Here is a 23,228-nt window from a genome sequence, read left to right on the forward strand (position 1 = left end):
CTATTGCACCTATGGGACCCCCCAAGACCCCCCCATTGCACCTATGGGACCCCCCCTTTGCACCCCCATTGCACCTATGGGACCCCCCCCAAGACCCCCCATTGCACCTATGGGACCCCCCCTTTGCACCCCCTATTGCACCTATGGGACCCCCCCAAGACCCCCCATTGCACTATGGGACCCCCCCCTTTGCACCCCCTATTGCACCTATGGGACCCCCCCCAAGACCCCCCATTGCACCTATGGGACCCCCCCTTTGCACCCCCCCATTGTACCTATGGGACCCCCCCTTTGCACCCCCCATTGCACCTATGGGACCCCCCCCCAAGACCCCCCCATTGCACCCATGGGACCCCCCCAAGACCCCCCCATTGCACCCATGGGACCCCCCCCTTTGCACCCCCATTGTACCTATGGGACCCCCCCCTTTGCACCCCCCATTGCACCTATGGGACCCCCCCCAAGACCCCCCATTGCACCCATGGGACCCCCCCCCTTTGCACCCCCCATTGCACCTATGGGACCCCCCCTTTGCACCCCCCATTGCACCCATGGACCCCCCCCAAGACCCCCCATTGCACCTATGGGACCCCCCACTTTGCACCCCCATTGCACCTATGGGACCCCCCCAAGACCCCCCATTGCACCTATGGGACCCCCCCTTTGCACCCCCCATTGCACCCATGGGACCCCCCCCTATCGCCCCCCCCAGGTCCCTCCCCCCCCCCGCTGCACCACGGGCCCTCCCCTCCCCCCCCCGCAGGGGCCCCGGCGTCCGGGAAGCCCAACAGGCCCCGCCCCCCCCCGCCTCCCCCTGCCCCCCCCGGACGCCGGGGCCCTTCGAGGTCAAATGGGGGGGGGGGGAGGAGCTCGGACGCCGGGGCCCTTTTTTTGGGGGGGGGGGTGTTGGGGGCGGGGTCTCGTGGTGACGCCCCCCCGCCCTCCCCCCAGGGCTGCTGGGGGCCCCCCCGCTCCCCCCGCGCTGCCCCTCCCCCCCAGCTGGCGGCCGACATCGCGGCGGCCACGGGGCAGGACGAGGACGGGGACACGTGAGTGACCCCCCCCCGTGGGGACACCCCCCCGTGGGGACACCCCCCCCCCGTGGGGACACCCCCTCCATTGGGGACAACCCCCGTGGGGACAACCCCCCCCCGGGACACCCCCTGTGACCCCCCCCGTGGGGACACCCCCCCCCGTGGGGACAACCCCCCCCGGGACACCCCTGTGACCCCCCCCCCGTGGGGACAACCCCCCCGTGGGGACAACCCCCCCCCCGTGGGGACAACCCCCCCATTGGGGACATCCCCCCCTTGGGGACATCCCCCCCATTGGGGACAACCCCCCCTTGGGGACATCCCCCCCGGGACACCCCCCTTGGGGACCCCCCTTGGGGACCCCCCTAGGGACACCCCCCCCTTGGGGACACCCCCCCTTGGGGACAACCCCCCCCATTGGGGACAACCCCCCCCCGGGACACACCCTTGGGGACATCCCTCTGTGACCCCCCCCCCCGTGGGGACATCCCCCCCCATTGGGGACAACCCCCCCCATTGGGGACACCCCCTCCTTGGGGACACCTCCCCTTGGGGACAACCCCCCCGGGACACCCCCAAGGACAACCCCCCATTGGGGACACCCCCCTGTGACCCCTCCTCGTGGGGACACCCCCTCCGGGACACCCCCCTTGGGGACATCCCCCTGTGACCCCCCCCGGACACCCCCCGCCCCATCGGGGACACCCCCAGGGACACCCCCCCATTGGGGACACCCCCCCCCGTGACCCCCCGCCCGTGGGGACACCCCCCTTGGGGACCCCCCCGGGACCCCCCTCCATTGGGGACACCCTGGACCTCCCCCCCCCCCATAGGGACCCCTCTCCCCCCATGTGACCCCCCTTGGGGACCCCCCCTTTGGGACCCCCCCATGACCCCCCCTTGGGGACCCCCTCATTGGGGACCCCCCCCTTTGGAGACCCCCCCCATGTCCCCCCCTTGGGCCCCCCCCATTGTCCCCTCCCCCCCTTGGGGACCCCCATGTCCCCCCCCGACCCCCCCATTTGCTCCCCCCCCCCGGGGCCCCCCCATTCCCCTCCCCCCGCCGTGGGAACCCCCCCTCCCCCCCCGCCCCGGCAGGGGAATCCCGACCCCGCCAGCCCCGCCCGCCGTGACGTCGCTCTGACGTCAGCGCCGCCGGCCCCGCCCCTTTACTGGAAGGGGCGGCCGCGGCGGGGGGGGAGCGGGTTCCTCCCCCCTCCCCGGACAGGGGGCGGGCCTCGTCGCAAGGGGGCGGGGCCAGGAGCGTCCCCATTGTCCCCAATGGGTCCCCCGGGTCCCCTCCCGCCCCCGCCGATGTCCCCAGTGTCCCCAATGTCCCCCCATGTCCCCAATGTCCCCCAATGTGTCCCCCATGTCCCCAGTGTCCCCAACATGTGCCCAGTGTCCCCCAGGTCCTCAGGATGTCCCCCAATGTCCCCCCATGTCCTCAGTGTGCTCTAAGGTCCCCCAATGTCCCCAGTGCCCCCCCAATGTCCCCAACATGTCCCCCCAGGTCCCCAATGTCCCCAGTGTCCCCCAGTGTCCCCCCTAATGTCCCCCATGTCCCCAGTGTCCCCAACATGTCCCCAATGTCCCCCAGGTCCCCAATGTCCCCCCAGGTCCCCAGTGTCCCCAACATGTCCCCAATCTCCCCCATGCCCCCAGTGTCCCCAATGTCCCCAGTGTCCCTAGTATTCCCTAACGTCCCCAACATGTCCCCAATGTCCCCACAAGCTTTTGCACACTGCCACGTCCCCCCTTGCCCCCAACATGTCCCTAGTGTCCCCCCAATGTCCCCCCTTGTCCCCAGCATGTCCCCAATGTCCCCCCTTGTCCCCAGCATGTCCCCAGCGTGTCCCCCATCTCCACAACCTCCCGTGTGTCCCCAATGTCCCCCCGTGTCCCCAACATGTCCCTAGTGTCCCCCCCATGTCCCCAGCATGTCCCCAGCATGTCCCCCATCTCCACAACCTCCCCGATGTCCCCAATGTCCCCAATGTCCCCAGTGACCCCAATGTCCCCCATGTCCCCAATGTCCCCAATGTCCCCCAATGTGTCCCCGTTGTCCCCAGGGCTCTGCACATCGCGGTGGCCCAGGGCAACCTGGGGGCCGCCCGGCGCCTCGTGGGGCTGTTCCTGCAGGGCCGGCGTCACCTGGACGTCTACAACCGGCTGCGCCAGGTGGGGACATTGGGGACATTGGGGACACGGGGGGACATGGGGGGACATTGGGGACATTGGGGACATTGGAGACATTGGGGACACAGGGGGCATTGGGGACATAGGGGACATTGGGGACATTGGGGACACGGGGGGACATTGGGGACATGGGGGACATTGGGGACATGGGGGGACATTGGGGACATGGGGACATTGGGGGACGTTGGGGACATGGGGGGACATTGCGTGCAGCCAGTGCACCCTGTGCACCTTGCATGCACCCAATGCACTTTGCACGCACCCCATGCGCCCTATACACCCCCTATAGATTCTATATGTGCCCGCAGACGCCGCTGCACCTGGCGGTGATTGCAGCACCCCGTGCACCTTGCATGCACCCCATGCACCATGCACGCCCCCTATAGATTCTATATGTCCCCGCAGACGCCGCTGCACCTGGCGGTGATTGCAGCACCCATGCACCTTGCACGCACCCCATGCACCCCATGCACCATGCATGCACCCCATGCACCATGCACGCACCCAATGCACCTTGTGTGCACCCCATGCACCCCATGCACTTTGCATGCACCCAATGCATCCCATGCACCATGCATGCACCCCATGCACCCAATGCACCATGCATGCACCCCATGCACCCCATGCACCATGTACGCACCCAATGCACCTTGTGTGCACCCCATGCACCCCATGCACTTTGCATGCACCCAATGCATCCCATGCACCATGCATGCACCCCATGCACCCAATGCACCATGCATGCACCCCATGCACCCCATGCACCATGTACGCACCCAATGCACCTTGTGTGCACCCCATGCACCCCATGCACTTTGCATGCACCCAATGCACCCTGCACGCCCCCTATGGATTCTATACGTCCCCCGCAGACGCCGCTGCACCTGGCGGTGATCGCAGCACCCATGCACCTTCCATGCACCATGCACGCTCCCAATGCACCATGCATGCCCGCCATGCACCCTGCACGCCCCCTATAGATTCTATACGTCCCCTGCAGACGCCGCTGCACCTGGCGGTGATCACAGTGCCCATGCACCATGCATGCACCCCATGCACCCTATACGCTCCCTATAGATTCTATACGTCCCTGCAGACGCCGCTGCACCTGGTGGTGATTGCAGCACCCATGCACCTTGCACGCACCCCATGCACCATGCATGCACCCCATGCACGCACCCCATGCACTTTGCATGCACCCTAGGCACCCTACACGCCCCCTATAGATTCTATACGTCCCCGCAGACGCCACTGCACCTGGTGGTGATCGCAGCACCCATGCACCTTCCATGCACCCCATGCACCATGCACGCACCCAATGCACCATGCATGCACCCCATACACTTTGCATGCACCCAATGTACCTCATGCACCATGCACGCACCCAACGCACCATGCACGCACCCCATGCACCCCACACGCCCCCTATAGATTCTATCCGTCCCCGCAGACGCCGATGCACCTGGCAGTGATCGCAGCACCCATGCACCTTGCATGCACCCCATGCACCATGCACGCACCCAATGCACCTTGTGTGCACCCCATGCACCCCAGGCACTTTGCATGCACCCAATGCACCCCATGCACCATGCATGCACCCCATGCACCCCATGCACCCCATGCACCCCACACGCCCCCTATGGATTCTATACGTCCCCCGCAGACGCCGCTGCACCTGGCGGTGATCACGGCGCAGCCGGCGCTCGTGCAGCTCCTGGTGGCCCACGGGGCCTCCCCGATGGCCCCCGACCGGCTGGGCCGCACGGGCGCCCACCTGGCCAGCGAGCAGGAGAGCGGGCGCTGCCTGCGGGCCCTGCTGGGCGCCCCCCGCGCGGCCCCCGCCATGGACCTGGACGCGCGAAACTACGAGGGTGCGCGGGGGGCAATATGCAATGGGGTGCAATGGGTTGGGTAGTGCAATGGGGTTTGCAATGGGTGGGGGGTGCATTGGGGGGTGCAATGGGGTTGCAATGGATGGAGGGGTGCAATGGGGTTTGCAATGGGGTTGCATTGGGTTGCAATGGGGTTTGCAATGGGGTGCAATGGGTGTGGGGTGCATTAGGGGGTGCAATGGGGTGCAATGGGGTGCAATGGGTGCGGGGTGCCTGCGGGCCCTGCTGGGCGCCCCCCACGCGGCCCCCGCCATGGACCTGGATGCACGGAACTACGAGGGTGCGCGGGGGGGGCGTTTGGGGGGGCAATGGGGTGCAATGGGGTGCAATGGGTTGGGTGTTGCAATGGGGTTTGCAATGGGTTTGCAATGGGGTGCAATGGGTTGCAATGGGGTGCAATGGGTGTGGGGTGCATTAGGGGGTGCAATGGGTTTGCAATGGGGTGCAATGGGTTGGGGGTTGCAATGGGGTTTGCAATGGGTTTGCAATGGGGTGCAATGGGTTGCAATGGGGTGCAATGGGTGTGGGGTGCATTAGGGGGTGCAATGGGTTTGCAATGGGGTGCAATGGGTTGGGGGTTGCATTAGGGGGTGCAATGGGGTGCAATGGGGTGCAATGGGTGGGGGGTGCCTGTGGGCCCTGCTGGGCGCCCCCCGCGCGGCCCCCGCCATGGACCTGGACGCGCGCAACTACGAGGGTGCGCGGGGGGGGCATTTGGGGGGGCAATGGGGTGCAATGGGGTTGGTGTTGCAATGGGGTTGCAATGGGTTTGCATTGGGGTGCAATGGGTTGGGTGTTGCAATGGGGTTTGCAATGGGGTTGCATTGGGGTGCAATGGGGTTTGCAATAGGGTGCAATGGGTGGGGGGTGCATTAGGGGGTGCAATGGGGTGCAATGGGGTGCAATGGGGGTCCATTGGGGATACATTGGGGTGCATTGGGGATACATTGGGGTGCAATGGGGGGTCCCCCCTAACCGCCCCCCCCGTTTCAGGGCTGACCCCCCTGCACGTGGCCGTGGGTGCAATGGGGGTGCAATGGGGGTGCATTGGGGTGCATTGAGGATACATTGGGGTGCAATGGGGATACATTGGGGTGCAGTGGGGGGGTCCCCCCTAACCGCCCCCCCCCGTTTCAGGGCTGACCCCCCTGCACATGGCCGTGGGCGCAATGGGGGTGCATTGGGCACAATGGGGTGCAATGGGGGTGCATTGGGGTGCAGTGGGGTGCATTGGGGTGCAGTGGGGGGGTCCCCCGTAATCCCCCCCCCCTCGCAGGGCTGACCCCCCTGCACGTGGCCGTGGGCGCAATGGGGGTGCATGGGGGTGCATTGGGGTGCAATGGGGATACATTGGGGATACATTGGGGTGCAGTGGGGGGGTCTCCCCTAATTCCCCCCCCCCCGTTGCAGGTCTGACCCCCCTGCACGTGGCCGTGGGCGCAATGGGGGTGCAATGGGGGTGCATTGGGGTGCATTGGGGTGCAATGGGGATACATTGGGGTGCAATGGGGATACATTGGGGTGCAATGGGGGGGTCCCCCCTAATCTCCGCCCCCCCCCCAGGTCTGACCCCCCTGCACGTGGCCGTGGGGTGCAATGGGGGCGAAATGGGGTGCAATGGGGGTGCATTGGGGATACATTGGGGTGCAATGGGGATACATTGGGGATACATTGGGGTGCAATGGGGGGTCCCCCCTAACCGCCCCCCCGTTTCAGGGCTGACCCCCCTGCACGTGGCCGTGGATGCAATGGGGTGCAATGGGGGGTGCAATGGGGATACATTGGGGTGCAATGGGGGTGCAATGGGGATACATTGGGGTGCATTGGGGTGCAATGGGGATACATTGGGGTGCAATGGGGGGGTCCCCCCTAACCGCCCCCCCCCCGCAGGTCTGACCCCCCTGCACGTGGCCGTGGGTGCAATGGGGGTGCATTGGGGATACATTGGGGATACATTGGGGTGCAGTGGGGTGCAGTGGGGGGGTCCCCCCTAACCGCCCCCCCCGTTTCAGGGCTGACCCCCCTGCACGTGGCTGTGGGTGCAATGGGGGTGCAATGGGGGTGCAATGGGGATACATTGGGGTGCATTGGGGTGCATTGGGGTGCAATGGGGGGGTCCCCCCTAACCGCCCCCCCCGTTTCAGGGCTGACCCCCCTGCACGTGGCCGTGGGCGCAATGGGGTGCAATGGGGGTGCATTGGGGTGCAATGGGGTGCATTGGGGTGCATTGGGGTGCATTGGGGTGCATTGGGGATACATTGGGGTGCAGTGGGGGGGTCCCCCCTAACCGCCCCCCCCGTTGCAGGGCTGACCCCCCTGCACGTGGCCGTGGGCGCCGGGGCCCGCGAGGCGGCTCTGCTGCTGCTGGAGGCCGGAGCCGACGTGGACGCCGCGGTGGGGGGGGACAAGGGGGGGTCCCCAAAAATGGGGGGGTCCCTAAAAATGGGGGGGGGAAAACGGGGGGGTCCCCAAAAATGGGGGGGGAAAACGGGGAGGGGGGCCCCAAAAATGGGGGGGTCCCCAAAAATGGGGGGGAAACAGGGGGGATCCCCAAAAATGGGGAAGGGGCCCCAAAAATGGGGGGATGAAAACGGGGAGGGGGTCCGAAAAATGGGGGGGTCCCCAAAAATGGGGGGGGAAACGGGGGGGATCCCCAAAAATGGGGAGGGGGCCCCAAAAACGGGGAGGGGGCAAAAATGGGGAGGGGGTCCCCAAAAATGGGGGGGGTGGTGAAAACCGGGGGGGGGCCCAAAAATGGAGGGGGGAAACGGGGGGGTCCCCAAAAATGGGGGGGTCCCCAAAAATGGGGGGGGGGAAACGGGGAGGGGGGCCCCAAAAATGGGGGGGTCCCCAAAAATGGGGGGCGTGAAAACGGGGAGGGGGGGCAAAAATGGGGGAGTGAGAACCGGGGGGGGGGGGCAAAAATGGGGGGGTGCCCAAAAATGGGGGGGGTGAAAACGGGGGGGTCCCCAAAAATGGGGGGGTGAAAATGGGAGGGGGGCCCCAAAACTGGGGTGGGGGTCGAAAGTGGGGGGGGCAAAATTGAGGGGGGCAAAACGGGGGGGTCCCCAAAACTGGGGAGGGGGCAAAATGGGAGGGGGCAAAATGAGAGGAGGGTCTATAGGGGATCACAGGCGTCTATAGGGGATCATAGGGGTCTATAGGGGATCACGGGGTCTATAGGGGATCATGGGGACTATGGGGTCTCTAGGGGACTATGGGGGTCTGTAGGGGTCATGGGGACTATGGGGGCTATAGGAGATCATGGGGGTTTATAGGGGATCACGGGGGTCTATAGGGGATCATGGCGATCTATAGGGGTCATGGGGACTATGGGGTCTCTAGGGGATCGTGGGGGTCTATAGGGGTCATGGGGGCTATAGGGGATCATGGGGGTCTCTGGGGGATCATAGGGGTCTATAGGGGATCACGGGGTCTATAGGGGATCATGGGGACTATGGGGTCTCTAGGGGACTATGGGGGTCTGTAGGGGTCATGGGGACTATGGGGGCTATAGGAGATCATGGGGGTTTATAGGGGATCACGGGGGTCTATAGGGGATCATGGCGATCTATAGGGGTCATGGGGACTATGGGGTCTCTAGGGGATCGTGGGGGTCTATAGGGGTCATGGGGGCTATAGGGGATCATGGGGGTCTCTGGGGGATCATGGGGGTCTATAGGGGATTGCAGGCATCTACAGGGGATCATAGGGGTCTATAGGGGATCATGGGGGTCTATAGGGGACCACAGGGGTCCACAGGGGATCATAGGGGTCTATAGGGGATCATGGGGTCTATAGGGGACTACAGGGGTCCACAGGGGATCATAGGGATCTCTAGGGGATCATAGGGGTCTATAGGGGATCATGGGGGTCCATAGGGGTCTATAGGGTCCTTGACCCCCCCGCCCCCCCCAGGACATCAAGAGCGGCCGCTCCCCCCTGCTGCACGCGGTGGAACGGGGCAGCCTGGACATGGCCCAGCTGCTCATCCAGGTGGGCCGAACCGGGCCGAACCGGGCCAAGGGGGGCCAATGGGGCTGAGCGGGGCCAAACAGGGCCAAACAGGGCCGAGCGGGGCCGAACTGGGCCAAGGGGGGCTGAATGGGACCAATGGGGCTGAGCGGGGCCAAACCGGGCCGAACCGGGCCAAGGGGGGCCAATGGGGCTGAGCGGGGCCAATGGGGCTGAGCGGGGGCCAAACAGGGCCAAACAGGGCCGAATGGGGCCGAGCGGGGCCAATGGGGCTGAACGGGGCCAAACAGGGCCGAGCGGGGCCAAACGGGACCGAACTGGGCCAAGGGGGGCCGAGCGGGGCTGAGCGGGACCAATGGGGCTGAGCGGGGCCAAACAGGGCCGAACGGGGCCGAATGGGGCCAAACGGGGCCAAATGGGGCCAAACGCGGTGATTTTCACACCATTATGCAGCATTCTGCACCATTCTGCACTATTTTGCACCATTTCACACTGTTTCACACCGTTTTGCACCATTTCACACCATTTTCCCCCATTTTGCACCATTTCCTGGTGTTTTGCACCATTTCACACCATTTTGCACCATATTGCACCATTTCCCGCCTTTTTGCACCATTTTGCGCCATTTTGCACCCTTTTGCACCACTTGGCACCGTTTTGCACCGTTTCGCACCATTTTGCACCATTTTGCACCATTTTACACCATTTTACACCATTTTACACCATTTCACACCATTTCACACCATTTTGCACCATTTCACACCCTTTTGCACCCTTTTGCACCATTTCCCGCCGTTTTGCACCATTTCGCACCATTTCATACCATTTTGCACCATTTTGCACCATTTTGCACCATTTTGCACCATTTCACACCATTTCACACCATTTCGCACCGTTTTACACCATTTCACACCATTTTGCGCCGTTATGCACCATTTACACCGTTTTGCACCATTTTACACCATTTTACACCATTTTGCACCATTTTGCACCATTTTGCACCATTTCACACCATTTCACACCATTTTGCACCATTTTACACCATTTCGCACCATTTCACACCATTTCACACCATTTCACACCATTTCATACCATTTCGCACCATTTCACACCATTTCACACCATTTTGCACCATTTTGCACCCTTTCACACCATTTTACACCATTTCACACCATTTTGCACCATTTTGCACCCTTTCACACCATTTTGCACCATTTTGCACCATTTTACACCATTTCACACCATTTTGCACCATTTTGGGCCGTTTTGCACCCTTTTGCACCACTTGGCACCGTATTGCACCATTTTGCACCATTTCAAACACTTTTGCACCGTTTTGCACCATTTTGCACCGTTTTGCACCATTTTGCACCGTTTCGCACCATTCTGCACCATTTTGCACCATTTTGCACCATTTCGCACCATTTTACACCCTTTCACACCATTTTGCACCATTTTGCACCATTTTACACCATTTCACACCATTTTGCACCATTTTGCACCCTTTCACACCATTTTACACCATTTCGCACCATTTTGCACCATTTTTGCACCATTTTGACCCATTTCCCCCCCGCAGCGCGGCGCGCGCGTCAACGCGCAGTCCTACGCGGGCTGCACCCCCCTCCACGCGGCCGCGGGCCGGGGGCTCCTCCCGCTGCTCCGGCTGCTGGTCCGGAGCGGAGCCGACTGCGGCGTCAAGAACGGGCACAACGACACGGCGCTGAGCGTGGCCAAGAACCGCCAGGTACCTATAGATCTATAGGGGAGCGAAGAACGGGCACAACGACACGGCCCCGAGCGTGGCCAAGAACCGCCAGGTACCTATAGATCTATAGGGAGCCATAGGGGAGCGAAGAACGGGCACGACGACCCGGCGCTGAGCGTGGCCAAGAACCGCCAGGTACCTATAGATCTATAGGGGAGTGAAGAACGGGCACAACGACACGGCCCCGAGCGTGGCCAAGAACCGCCAGGTACCTATAGATCTATAGGGAGCCATAGGGGAGCGAAGAACGGGCACGACGACCCGGCGCTGAGCGTGGCCAAGAACCGCCAGGTACCTATAGATCTATAGGGGAGTGAAGAACGGGCACAACGACACGGCCCCGAGCGTGGCCAAGAACCGCCAGGTACCTATAGATCTATAGGGAGCCATAGGGGAGCGAAGAACGGGCACGACGACCCGGCGCTGAGCGTGGCCAAGAACCGCCAGGTACCTATAGATCTATAGGGAGCCATAGGGGAGCGAAGAACGGGCACGACGACGCGGCCCCGAGCGTGGCCAAGAACCGCCAGGTACCTATAGATCTATAGGGGAGTGAAGAACGGGCACGACGACACGGCCCCGAGCGTGGCCAAGAACCGCCAGGTACCTATAGATCTATAGGGAGCCATAGGGGAGCGAAGGACGGCCACGACGACACGGCCCCGAGCGTGGCCAAGAACCGCCAGGTACCTATAGATCTATAGGGAGCCATAGGGGAGCGAAGAACGGGCACGACGACCCGGCGCTGAGCGTGGCCAAGAACCGCCAGGTACCTATAGATCTATAGGGGAGTGAAGAACGGGCACAACGACACGGCCCCGAGCGTGGCCAAGAACCGCCAGGTACCTATAGATCTATAGGGAGCCATAGGGGAGCGAAGAACGGGCACGACGACCCGGCGCTGAGCGTGGCCAAGAACCGCCAGGTACCTATAGATCTATAGGGAGCCATAGGGGAGCGAAGAACGGGCACGACGACGCGGCCCCGAGCGTGGCCAAGAACCGCCAGGTACCTATAGATCTATAGGGGAGTGAAGAACGGGCACGACGACACGGCCCCGAGCGTGGCCAAGAACCGCCAGGTACCTATAGATCTATAGGGAGCCATAGGGGAGCGAAGAACGGGCACGACGACGCGGCCCCGAGCGTGGCCGAGAACCGCCAGGTACCTATAGATCTATAGGGAGCCATAGGGGAGCGAAGAACGGGCACAACGACACGGCGCTGAGCGTGGCCAAGAACCGCCAGGTACCTATAGATCTATAGGGAGCCATAGGGGAGCGAAGGACGGGCACGACGACGCGGCCCTGAGCGTGGCCGAGAACCGCCAGGTACCTATAGATCTATAGGGAGCCGTAGGGGAGCGAAGAACGGGCACGACGACGCGGCCCCGAGCGTGGCCGAGAACCGCCAGGTACCTATAGATCTATAGGGAGCCATAGGGGAGCGAAGAACGGGCACGACGACACGGCCCCGAGCGTGGCCGAGAACCGCCAGGTACCTATAGATCTATAGGGAGCCATAGGGGAGCGAAGAACGGGCACGACGACACGGCGCTGAGCGTGGCCAAGAACCGCCAGGTACCTATAGATCTATAGGGAGCCGTAGGGGAGCGAAGAACGGGCACGACGACGCGGCCCCGAGCGTGGCCAAGAACCGCCAGGTACCTATAGATCTATAGGGAGCCGTAGGGGAGCGAAGAACGGGCACGACGACGCGGCCCCGAGCGTGGCCAAGAACCGCCAGGTACCTATAGATCTATAGGGAGCCGTAGGGGAGCGAAGAACGGGCACGACGACACGGCCCCGAGCGTGGCCAAGAACCGCCAGGTACCTATAGATCTATAGGGAGCCATAGGGGAGCGAAGGACGGGCACGACGACGCGGCCCTGAGCGTGGCCGAGAACCGCCAGGTACCTATAGATCTATAGGGAGCCGTAGGGGAGCGAAGAACGGGCACGACGACGCGGCCCCGAGCGTGGCCGAGAACCGCCAGGTACCTATAGATCTATAGGGAGCCATAGGGGAGCGAAGAACGGGCACGACGACACGGCCCCGAGCGTGGCCGAGAACCGCCAGGTACCTATAGATCTATAGGGAGCCATAGGGGAGCGAAGAACGGGCACGACGACACGGCGCTGAGCGTGGCCAAGAACCGCCAGGTACCTATAGATCTATAGGGAGCCGTAGGGGAGCGAAGAACGGGCACGACGACGCGGCCCCGAGCGTGGCCAAGAACCGCCAGGTACCTATAGATCTATAGGGAGCCGTAGGGGAGCGAAGAACGGGCACGACGACGCGGCCCCGAGCGTGGCCAAGAACCGCCAGGTACCTATAGATCTATAGGGAGCCGTAGGGGAGCGAAGAACGGGCACGACGACACGGCCCCGAGCGTGGCCAAGAACCGCCAGGTACCTATAGATCTATAGGGAGCCATAGGGGAGTGAAGAACGGGCACGACGACACGGCCCCGAGCGTGGCCGAGAACCGCCAGGTACCTATAGATCTATAGGGAGCCATAGGGGAGCGAAGAACGGGCACGACGACGCGGCCCCGAGCGTGGCCAAGAACCGCCAGGTACCTATAGATCTATAGGGAGCCATAGGGGAGCGAAGAACGGGCACGACGACGCGGCCCCGAGCGTGGCCGAGAACCGCCAGGTACCTATAGATCTATAGGGAGCCATAGGGGAGCGAAGAACGGGCACGACGACGCGGCCCCGAGCGTGGCCGAGAACCGCCAGGTACCTATAGATCTATAGGGAGCCATAGGGGAGTGAAGAACGGGCACGACGACGCGGCCCCGAGCGTGGCCGAGAACCGCCAGGTACCTATAGATCTATAGGGAGCCATAGGGGAGCGAAGAACGGGCACGACGACACGGCGCTGAGCGTGGCCAAGAACCGCCAGGTACCTATAGATCTATAGGGAGCCATAGGGAGCCATAGGGGAGCGAAGAACGGGCACGACGACACGGCGCTGAGCGTGGCCAAGAACCGCCAGGTACCTATAGATCTATAGGGAGCCATAGGGGAGTGAAGAACGGGCACAACAACACGGCGCTGAGCGTGGCCAAGAACCGCCAGGTACCTATAGATCTATAGGGAGCCATAGGGGAGCGAAGAACGGGCACGACGACACGGCCCCGAGCGTGGCCGAGAACCGCCAGGTACCTATAGATCTATAGGGAGCCATAGGGGAGCGAAGAACGGGCACGACGACGCGGCCCCGAGCGTGGCCAAGAACCGCCAGGTACCTATAGATCCATAGGGAGCCATAGGGGAGCGAAGAACGGGCACAACGACACGGCCCCGAGCGTGGCCGAGAACCGCCAGGTACCTATAGATCCATAGGGAGCCATAGGGGAGCGAAGAACGGGCACGACGACGCGGCCCCGAGCGTGGCCAAGAACCGCCAGGTACCTATAGATCTATAGGGAGCCATAGGGGAGCGAAGAACGGGCACGACGACACGGCCCCGAGCGTGGCCAAGAACCGCCAGGTACCTATAGATCTATAGGGAGCCATAGGGGAGCGAAGAACGGGCACAACGACACGGCCCCGAGCGTGGCCGAGAACCGCCAGGTACCTATAGATCTATAGGGAGCCATAGGGGAGCGAAGAACGGGCACGACGACACGGCCCCGAGCGTGGCCAAGAACCGCCAGGTACCTATAGATCTATAGGGAGCCATAGGGGAGCGAAGAACGGGCACGACGACACGGCCCCGAGCGTGGCCAAGAACCGCCAGGTACCTATAGATCTATAGGGAGCCATAGGGGAGCGAAGAACGGGCACAACGACACGGCCCCGAGCGTGGCCGAGAACCGCCAGGTACCTATAGATCTATAGGGAGCCATAGGGGAGCGAAGAACGGGCACAACGACACGGCCCCGAGCGTGGCCGAGAACCGCCAGGTACCTATAGATCTATAGGGAGCCATAGGGGAGCGAAGAACGGGCACAACGACACGGCGCTGAGCGTGGCCAAGAACCGCCAGGTACCTATAGATCTATAGGGGAGCGAAGAACGGGCACAACGACACGGCGCTGAGCGTGGCCAAGAACCGCCAGGTACCTATAGATCTATAGGGAGCCATAGGGGAGCGAAGAACGGGCACGACGACACGGCCCCGAGCGTGGCCAAGAACCGCCAGGTACCTATAGATCTATAGGGAGCCATAGGGGAGCGAAGAACGGGCACGACGACGCGGCCCTGAGCGTGGCCAAGAACCGCCAGGTACCTATAGATCTATAGGGAGCCATAGGGGAGCGAAGAACGGGCACGACGACGCGGCCCTGAGCGTGGCCAAGAACCGCCAGGTACCTATAGATCTATAGGGAGCCATAGGGGAGCGAAGAACGGGCACGACGACACGGCGCTGAGCGTGGCCAAGAACCGCCAGGTACCTATAGATCTATAGGGAGCCATAGGGAGCCATAGGGGAGCGAAGAACGGGCACGACGACACGGCCCTGAGCGTGGCCAAGAACCGCCAGGTACCTATAGATCTATAGGGAGCCATAGGGGAGCGAAGAACGGGCACGACGACACGGCCCCGAGCGTGGCCAAGAACCGCCAGGTACCTATAGATCTATAGGGAGCCATAGGGAGCCATAGGGGAGTGAAGAACGGGCACGACGACACGGCCCTGAGCGTGGCCAAGAACCGCCAGGTACCTATAGATCTATAGGGAGCCATAGGGGAGCGAGGAACGGGCACGACGACGCGGCCCCGAGCGTGGCCGAGAACCGCCAGGTACCTATAGATCTATAGGGAGCCATAGGGGAGCGAAGAACGGGCACGACGACACGGCCCCGAGCGTGGCCAAGAACCGCCAGGTACCTATAGATCTATAGGGAGCCATAGGGGAGCGAAGAACGGGCACAACGACACGGCCCCGAGCGTGGCCGAGAACCGCCAGGTACCTATAGATCTATAGGGAGCCATAGGGGAGCGAAGAACGGGCACAACGACACGGCGCTGAGCGTGGCCAAGAACCGCCAGGTACCTATAGATCTATAGGGGAGCGAAGAACGGGCACAACGACACGGCGCTGAGCGTGGCCAAGAACCGCCAGGTACCTATAGATCTATAGGGAGCCATAGGGGAGCGAAGAACGGGCACGACGACACGGCCCCGAGCGTGGCCAAGAACCGCCAGGTACCTATAGATCTATAGGGAGCCATAGGGGAGCGAAGAACGGGCACGACGACACGGCCCCGAGCGTGGCCGAGAACCGCCAGGTACCTATAGATCTATAGGGAGCCATAGGGGAGCGAAGAACGGGCACGACGACGCGGCCCTGAGCGTGGCCAAGAACCGCCAGGTACCTATAGATCTATAGGGAGCCATAGGGGAGCGAAGAACGGGCACGACGACACGGCGCTGAGCGTGGCCAAGAACCGCCAGGTACCTATAGATCTATAGGGAGCCATAGGGGAGCGAAGAACGGGCACGACGACACGGCGCTGAGCGTGGCCAAGAACCGCCAGGTACCTATAGATCTATAGGGAGCCATAGGGAGCCATAGGGGAGCGAAGAACGGGCACGACGACACGGCCCTGAGCGTGGCCAAGAACCGCCAGGTACCTATAGATCTATAGGGAGCCATAGGGGAGCGAAGAACGGGCACGACGACACGGCCCCGAGCGTGGCCAAGAACCGCCAGGTACCTATAGATCTATAGGGAGCCATAGGGGAGCGAAGAACGGGCACGACGACACGGCGCTGAGCGTGGCCAAGAACCGCCAGGTACCTATAGATCTATAGGGAGCCATAGGGGAGCGAGGAACGGGCACGACGACGCGGCCCCGAGCGTGGCCGAGAACCGCCAGGTACCTATAGATCTATAGGGAGCCATAGGGGAGCGAAGAACGGGCACGACGACACGGCCCCGAGCGTGGCCAAGAACCGCCAGGTACCTATAGATCTATAGGGAGCCGTAGGGGAGCGAAGAACGGGCACGACGACGCGGCCCCGAGCGTGGCCAAGAACCGCCAGGTACCTATAGATCTATAGGGAGCCATAGGGGAGCGAAGGACGGGCACAACGACACGGCCCCGAGCGTGGCCAAGAACCGCCAGGTACCTATAGATCTATAGGGAGCCATAGGGGAGTGAAGAACGGGCACAACAACACGGCCCTGAGCGTGGCCAAGAACCGCCAGGTACCTATAGATCTATAGGGAGCCGTAGGGGAGCGAAGGACGGGCACGACGACGCGGCCCCGAGCGTGGCCGAGAACCGCCAGGTACCTATAGATCTATAGGGAGCCATAGGGGAGCGAAGAACGGGCACAACGACACGGCCCCGAGCGTGGCCGAGAACCGCCAGGTACCTATAGATCTATAGGGAGCCATAGGGGAGCGAAGAACGGGCACAACGACACGGCCCCGAGCGTGGCCGAGAACCGCCAGGTACCTATAGATCTATAGGGAGCCATAGGGAGCCATAGGGGAGCGAAGAACGGGCACAACGACACGGCCCCGAGCGTGGCCGAGAACCGCCAGGTACCTATAGATCTATAGGGAGCCATAGGGGAGCGAAGAACGGGCACAACGACACGGCCCCGAGCGTGGCCGAGAACCGCCAGGTACCTATAGATCTATAGGGAGCCATAGGGGAGCGAAGAACGGGCACAACGACACGGCGCTGAGCGTGGCCAAGAACCGCCAGGTACCTATAGATCTATAGGGAGCCATAGGGAGCCATAGGGGAGCGAAGGACGGGCACGACGACACGGCCCCGAGCGTGGCCGAGAACCGCCAGGTACCTATAGATCTATAGGGAGCCATAGGGGAGCGAAGAACGGGCACGACGACGCGGCCCCGAGCGTGGCCGAGAACCGCCAGGTACCTATAGATCTATAGGGAGCCATAGGGGAGCGAAGAACGGGCACGACGACGCGGCCCCGAGCGTGGCCGAGAACCGCCAGGTACCTATAGATCTATAGGGAGCCATAGGGGAGCGAAGAACGGGCACGACGACGCGGCCCCGAGCGTGGCCGAGAACCGCCAGGTACCTATAGATCTATAGGGAGCCATAGGGGAGCGAAGAACGGGCACGACGACACGGCCCCGAGCGTGGCCGAGAACCGCCAGGTACCTATAGATCTATAGGGAGCCATAGGGGAGCGAAGGACGGGCACGACGATAGGGGGTATCTATAGGGGTATCTATGGGGGTCTCCATGGGGTGGGTCTCTATAGGGGCGTCTCTATAGGCATTTCTATGGGGGGGGTCTCTATAGGGGTCTCTATACAGGGTTTTTATAGGGATCTCTATAAGGTATCTTTATAGGGGTCTCTATAGGGGGGCCTCCATGGGCTGGGTCTCTATAGGGGTCTCTATAGGGGTCTCTATGGGTGAGCCTCTATAGGGGCATCCCTATGGGGGTCCCTATAGGGGATCCCCATAGGGGGTCCCTAAAAGGGGGAGCCCTGTAAAGGGGGGGGGCTCTATATGGGGAGGACCCCCCAGAGCCCCAAAATCCCCCCGTTTCACCCCAAAATCCCCCCCAGGTCATCGACATCCTCCGGGGCAAAGCGACGCGGCCCCCCCCCGCTGGTGAGGGGGTTTTGGGGCAAATCCAGGCGGTTTTGGGGCTCTTGGGGGGTCCGGAGGGGGGGTGGCACCTTTTGGGGCGAATCCGGGCGATTTTGGGGTTCTTGGGGGGGTCTGGGAGTGTCCTGGGGGGGGCAGCGGGTTTTGGGGCGAATCCGGGCGATTTGGGGGCTCTCGGGGGGTCTGGGAGTGTCCTGGGGGGGGCAGCGGGTTTTGGGGCGAATCCGGGCGATTTGGGGGCTCTCGGGGGGCCCTCTAGGGGTCTGGGGGGGGCAGCACCTTTTGGGGCGAATCCGGGCGATTTGGGGGCTCCCAGGGGGCTCTGGGGGAGTCTGGGGGGGCAGCAGGTTTTGGGGTAAATTGGGGGGATTTGGGGGCTCTCGGGGGCTCTGAGTGGGTCTGAGGGGGGCGGCTTTTGGGGCAAATCCGGGTGATTTTGGGACTCTCTGGGGGTCTGGGGGGTCTGGGGGGGGCAGTGGGTTTTGGGGCAAATCCGGGTGATTTTGGGACTCTCTGGGGATCTGGGGGGCCCTGGGGGGGCAGCGGATTTTGGGGCGAATCCGGGCAATTTTGGGGCTCTCGGGGGGTCCTGGGGACTCTGGGGGGGGCAGCGGGTTTTGGGGCAGATCGGGGGGATTTGGGGCTCCCAAGGTCATTTTGGGGCAGATTCGGCTGATTTTGGGTCTTGACTCCCCCCTCTCCCCCCTCCCCAGGCGTCTCCAGCTCCGCCCCCGCCCCGCCCAGCCCCCCCCGCGCAGCCAATGAGAAGGCGGAACCGGCCGAGCCGCCCAATGGGGCCCCGGGGCCCCGCCCAGTCCCCGCCCCCGGCCCGCGCCAGCCAATGGGAGGCGGCGGCGGCGCCGGCCCCGCCCGCGCCCGGCGCCGCCCAATCCCCGCCCCCGGGCCGGGCCCGCCGGCCAATGGGGAGGCGGCGCCGCCCGGGGGCGACCAATGGCGGGCGCCGGGGGGCGGGGGCAGGTGACGTCAGAGGCTCCGCCCCCTCTCCCCCCCGCCCCCCGCAGGGGTCCCGGCGCCCGGGCCCCGCCCACGAGCATTAACCCCGCCCCCCGGCCCCGCCCCCCCGGGGAAATTTTGTAAAAAAAAAAGGGAATTTCTGGAGTTTTCGGTTGTGGTTTTTTGGGCGGGGGGGCGGGGCTTGGCGGGGAGGGGCGGGGCCCGGGTGCCCTATGGGATCTATAGGGCCCATGTGGGGGTGGGGCCGGCCCCAAAGGTGCCTTATAGGGCCGGGGGGAGGTCCCCTATAGACCCCTATAGGGACAGGTTTCCCTATAGACCTCCTATAGGGCCGGGGAGGATCCCCTATAGACCCCTATAGGGCTGGGGGTGTCCCCTATAGGCACCCTATAGGGATAGGGAGTCTCCTATAGAGACCCTATAGGGCTGGGGAGCCCCTATAGACCCCCTATTGGCCCCCTATAGGGAGAGGTTCTCCTATAGACCCCCTATAGGGTTGGGGGGTTCCCTATAGATCCCCTATAGGGCTGGGGGGGCCCTAGACACACCCTATAGGGACAGGGGGTCCCCTACAGGCACCCTATAGGGACAGGGGGTCTCCTATTGACACCCTATAGGGACAGGCTTTTCTATAGACATTCTATAGGGCCAGGGGAACCTATAGACACCCTATAGGACTGCGGAGGGTCTTCTATAAACCTCCTAGAGCGACAGGTTCCCCTATAGACCCCCCTATAGGGCCCGGGGGTCCCCAATAGACACGCTATAGGGACAGGGGTTCCTCTGTGGGTAGGAGGAGGCCCCTATAGACCCTGCTGGTCCCCATAGATGCCCCATAGGGTCAGGCGGGGTCCCCTATAAACATCCTATAGGCCCCAGAGCCCCTATAGAGCTCCCAAAGGGGTGGGAGGAGCCCCCTATAGAACTCCTATAGGCCCAGGCGTCCCTGTAGCTTTTGTATAGGGCCAGGGGGAGCCCCTATAGCCACCCCACAGGGCCAAGGAGGTCCCTATAGCTGCCCTATAGCATCGAGGCTCTCTCATAGGGTCCCCTATGGCTCCCTATAGGTACAGGGAGGCCCCCACAGCCCCCTATGACCCCCCTATACCCCCTATAGGTACAGGAGGGGTCCCCATAGCCCCCCATAGGGTCAGGGTTCTCCTATAACCCTCTATATGTACAGGGGGGAGTCCCTATAGCTCCTTATAGGGCCCCTATAGCCCCCTATAGGTACAGGGGGTCCCCATAGCCCCTTATAGCCCCCTATATGTACAGGAGGGGTTCCCTGTAGCCCCCTATAGCCGCCTATACCTACAGGGGGGCCCTATGCCCCCCATAGGGCCCCTGTAGCCCCCCATATCCCCCTATAGGGCCCCTATAGCCCCCTATAGGTACAGAGGGGCTCCTATAGCCCCCCATAGGGCCCCTATAGTCCCCGTAGCCCCCTATAGGGCCCCTATGGCTCCCTATAGGTACAGGGGTGTCCTCATAGCCCCCTATAGGGCCCCTGTAGCCCCCCATAGCCCTCTATAGGGCCCCTATAGCCCCCCATATGCCCCCATAGGGCTCCTATAACCCTCTATAGGGCCGGTATAGCCTGCCGTAGCCCCCTATAGGGCACCTATAGCCGTCTGTAGGTACAGGGGTCCCTATAAACTCCTATAGGGCTTCTATAGGTACGGGGGGGTCCCTATAGCCCCCCATATCCCGCTATAGGGCCCCTATAGCCGTCTATAGGTACAGAGGGTCCCCATAGCCCCCTATAGGGTCCCTACAGCCCCCTATAGGTACGGGGGTGGTCCCCATAGCCCCCCATAAGACCAGGGCTCCTCTATAGCCCCCTATATGTACAGGAGGGGGTCCCTGTAGCCTCCTATAGGGCTCCTATATCCCCCATACCCCTCTATAGGGCCCGTGTAGCCCCCTATAGGTACAGGGTGGCCCCTATAGCCCCCCATGTGTACAGGAGGGGGTCCCTGTAGCCCCCTGTAGGGCCCCTATAGTCGCCTATAGCCACGGGGGGGCCCTATGCCCCCCATAGGGCCCGTGTAGCCCCCTATAGGTACAGGGGGTTCCTCATAGTCCCCTATAGGGCCCCTATAGCTCCCTATAGGTATGGGGGCGGCACTAAACCCCCCCATAGGGCCCCTGTAGCCCCCCCATAGCTCCGTAGAGGGCCCCTATAGCCCAATATAGGTACAGGGGGGGGTCCTCGTAGCCCCCTATAGGGCCCCTATGGCCCCCATACCCCTCTATAGGGCTCGTGTAGTTCCCTATAGGTACAGGGTGCCTCCTATAGCCCCCTATACGTACGGAAGGAGGTCCCTATAGCCCTGCATAGTCCCCTATAGGGCCCCTAAAGTCCCCTACAGGTACAGGGGGTCCCCATAGACCCCCATAGGGCCTATGGGGACCCCCTATAGGGCCCCTATAGCCCCCATACCCCTCTATAGGGCCCGTGTAGCCCCCTATAGGTACAGGGTGGTCCCTATAGCCCCCCATATGTACAGGAGGGGGTCCCTGTAGCCCCCATAGGGCCCCTATAGCCGCGTATAGCTACAGGAGGGGGCCCTATACCCCTCTATAGGGCCCCTGTACCCCCCCATAGCCCCCTATAGGGCCCCTATAGCCCCCTGTAGGTACAGGGGGTCCCCATAGGGTCCCTAGAGGGCCCCCTATAGCCATTTATAGGGCCCCTATAGCCCCCCCATATGTCCCTATAGGGCCCCTATAGCCCCCTATAGGTACAGGGGGCCCCTATATCCCCCTATAGGGCTCCTATAGCCCCCTATAGCTATAGAGGGCCCCCTATAGCCATTTATAGGGCTCCTATAGCCCCCTATAGCCCCGTTTAGGTACAGGGGGTTCCTCATAGCCCCCTATAGGGCACCCATAGCCCCCTATAGGGCCTCTATAGGTACAGGAGGGGGTCCCTATAGCCCCCTATAGGGTCCCTATAGCCCCCCATACACCCCTATAGAGCCCCTATAGGGTCCCTATAGGTACAGGGGGTCCCCATAGCCCCCCCCATAGGGCCCCTATAGCCCCCTATAGCGCCCTATAGGTATGGGAGTCCCCATAGGCCCCTATGGGTACAGGGGGGGCCCTATAGCCCCCTCTAGGGCCCCTATAGACCCCCATACGCCCCTATAGGGCTCCTATAGCCCCCTATAGCCCCCTATAGGGCTCCTATAGCCCCCTATAGGTACAAGGGGTCCCCATAGCCCCCTATAGGGCCCCCATAGGCCCCCATATGCCCCTATATCCCCCTATATCCCCCTATAGGGCCCCTGTAACCCCCCATAGCCCCCTATAGGGCTCCTATAGCCCCCTATAGGTACAAGGGGTCCCTATAGCCCCTATAGGGCCCCTCTGGCCCCGCCCCCAGCCCCGCGCTCTCCCATTGGCCGCGCCGTCGCCATGGCGCCCGGCGGACCCCGCTCCCTCCCCCCCACCGCGGGGCGGCCGCAAGATGGCGGCGGGCGCGGGGGCCGCTCCGGCCGCGTCGCCCTTGCGCGTCTCTATGGTGCACCCCTCCCGCTTCCGGCGGCCGCGGCGGCGGGGGCCAATGGGAGCGGCGCGCGCGGGGCGGAGGGGGCGGGGCCGGCAGGGGGCGGGGCCGGCGCCTCCCCCCCCGCTTCCGGTCCGGGCGCCGCCGCCGCCGCCGCGTGGGTGAGAGCGGGGGGGGAGGGGCCGGGGGGCGCCGGGGGGGGGGGGGACCGGGGGGGGGACTTGGGGGGCGGGACCTATAGGGACCTATAGAGACCAATAGGGGACCCATAGGGGACCCATAGGGACCTATAGGGGACCATAGGGACCTATAGGG

The 23,228-nt window shown here is 63.2% G+C and overlaps 1 protein-coding gene across 1 annotated transcript; it reads left to right on the plus strand.

Moving 5' to 3' along the window:
- Positions 1-960: 960 nt before the first annotated feature.
- Positions 961-22,698, plus strand: BCL3 (BCL3 transcription coactivator; the record flags this gene model as incomplete). Its single annotated transcript, XM_088539155.1, has 8 exons — positions 961-1,049; positions 3,107-3,215; positions 4,897-5,104; positions 7,431-7,519; positions 9,044-9,121; positions 10,680-10,847; positions 18,385-18,430; positions 22,688-22,698. Coding segments are annotated over 8 exons (798 nt in total), but the record flags the coding sequence as incomplete, so codon positions are not given.
- Between the last annotated feature and the right edge of the window lie 530 nt (positions 22,699-23,228).

The sequence above is a fragment of the Tinamus guttatus genome, unplaced genomic scaffold (genome assembly GCF_059628265.1).
Source record: "Tinamus guttatus ecotype Peru unplaced genomic scaffold, ASM5962826v1 Tinamus_guttatus_pri_ptg001435l, whole genome shotgun sequence".
Lineage (NCBI taxonomy): Eukaryota > Metazoa > Chordata > Aves > Tinamiformes > Tinamidae > Tinamus > Tinamus guttatus.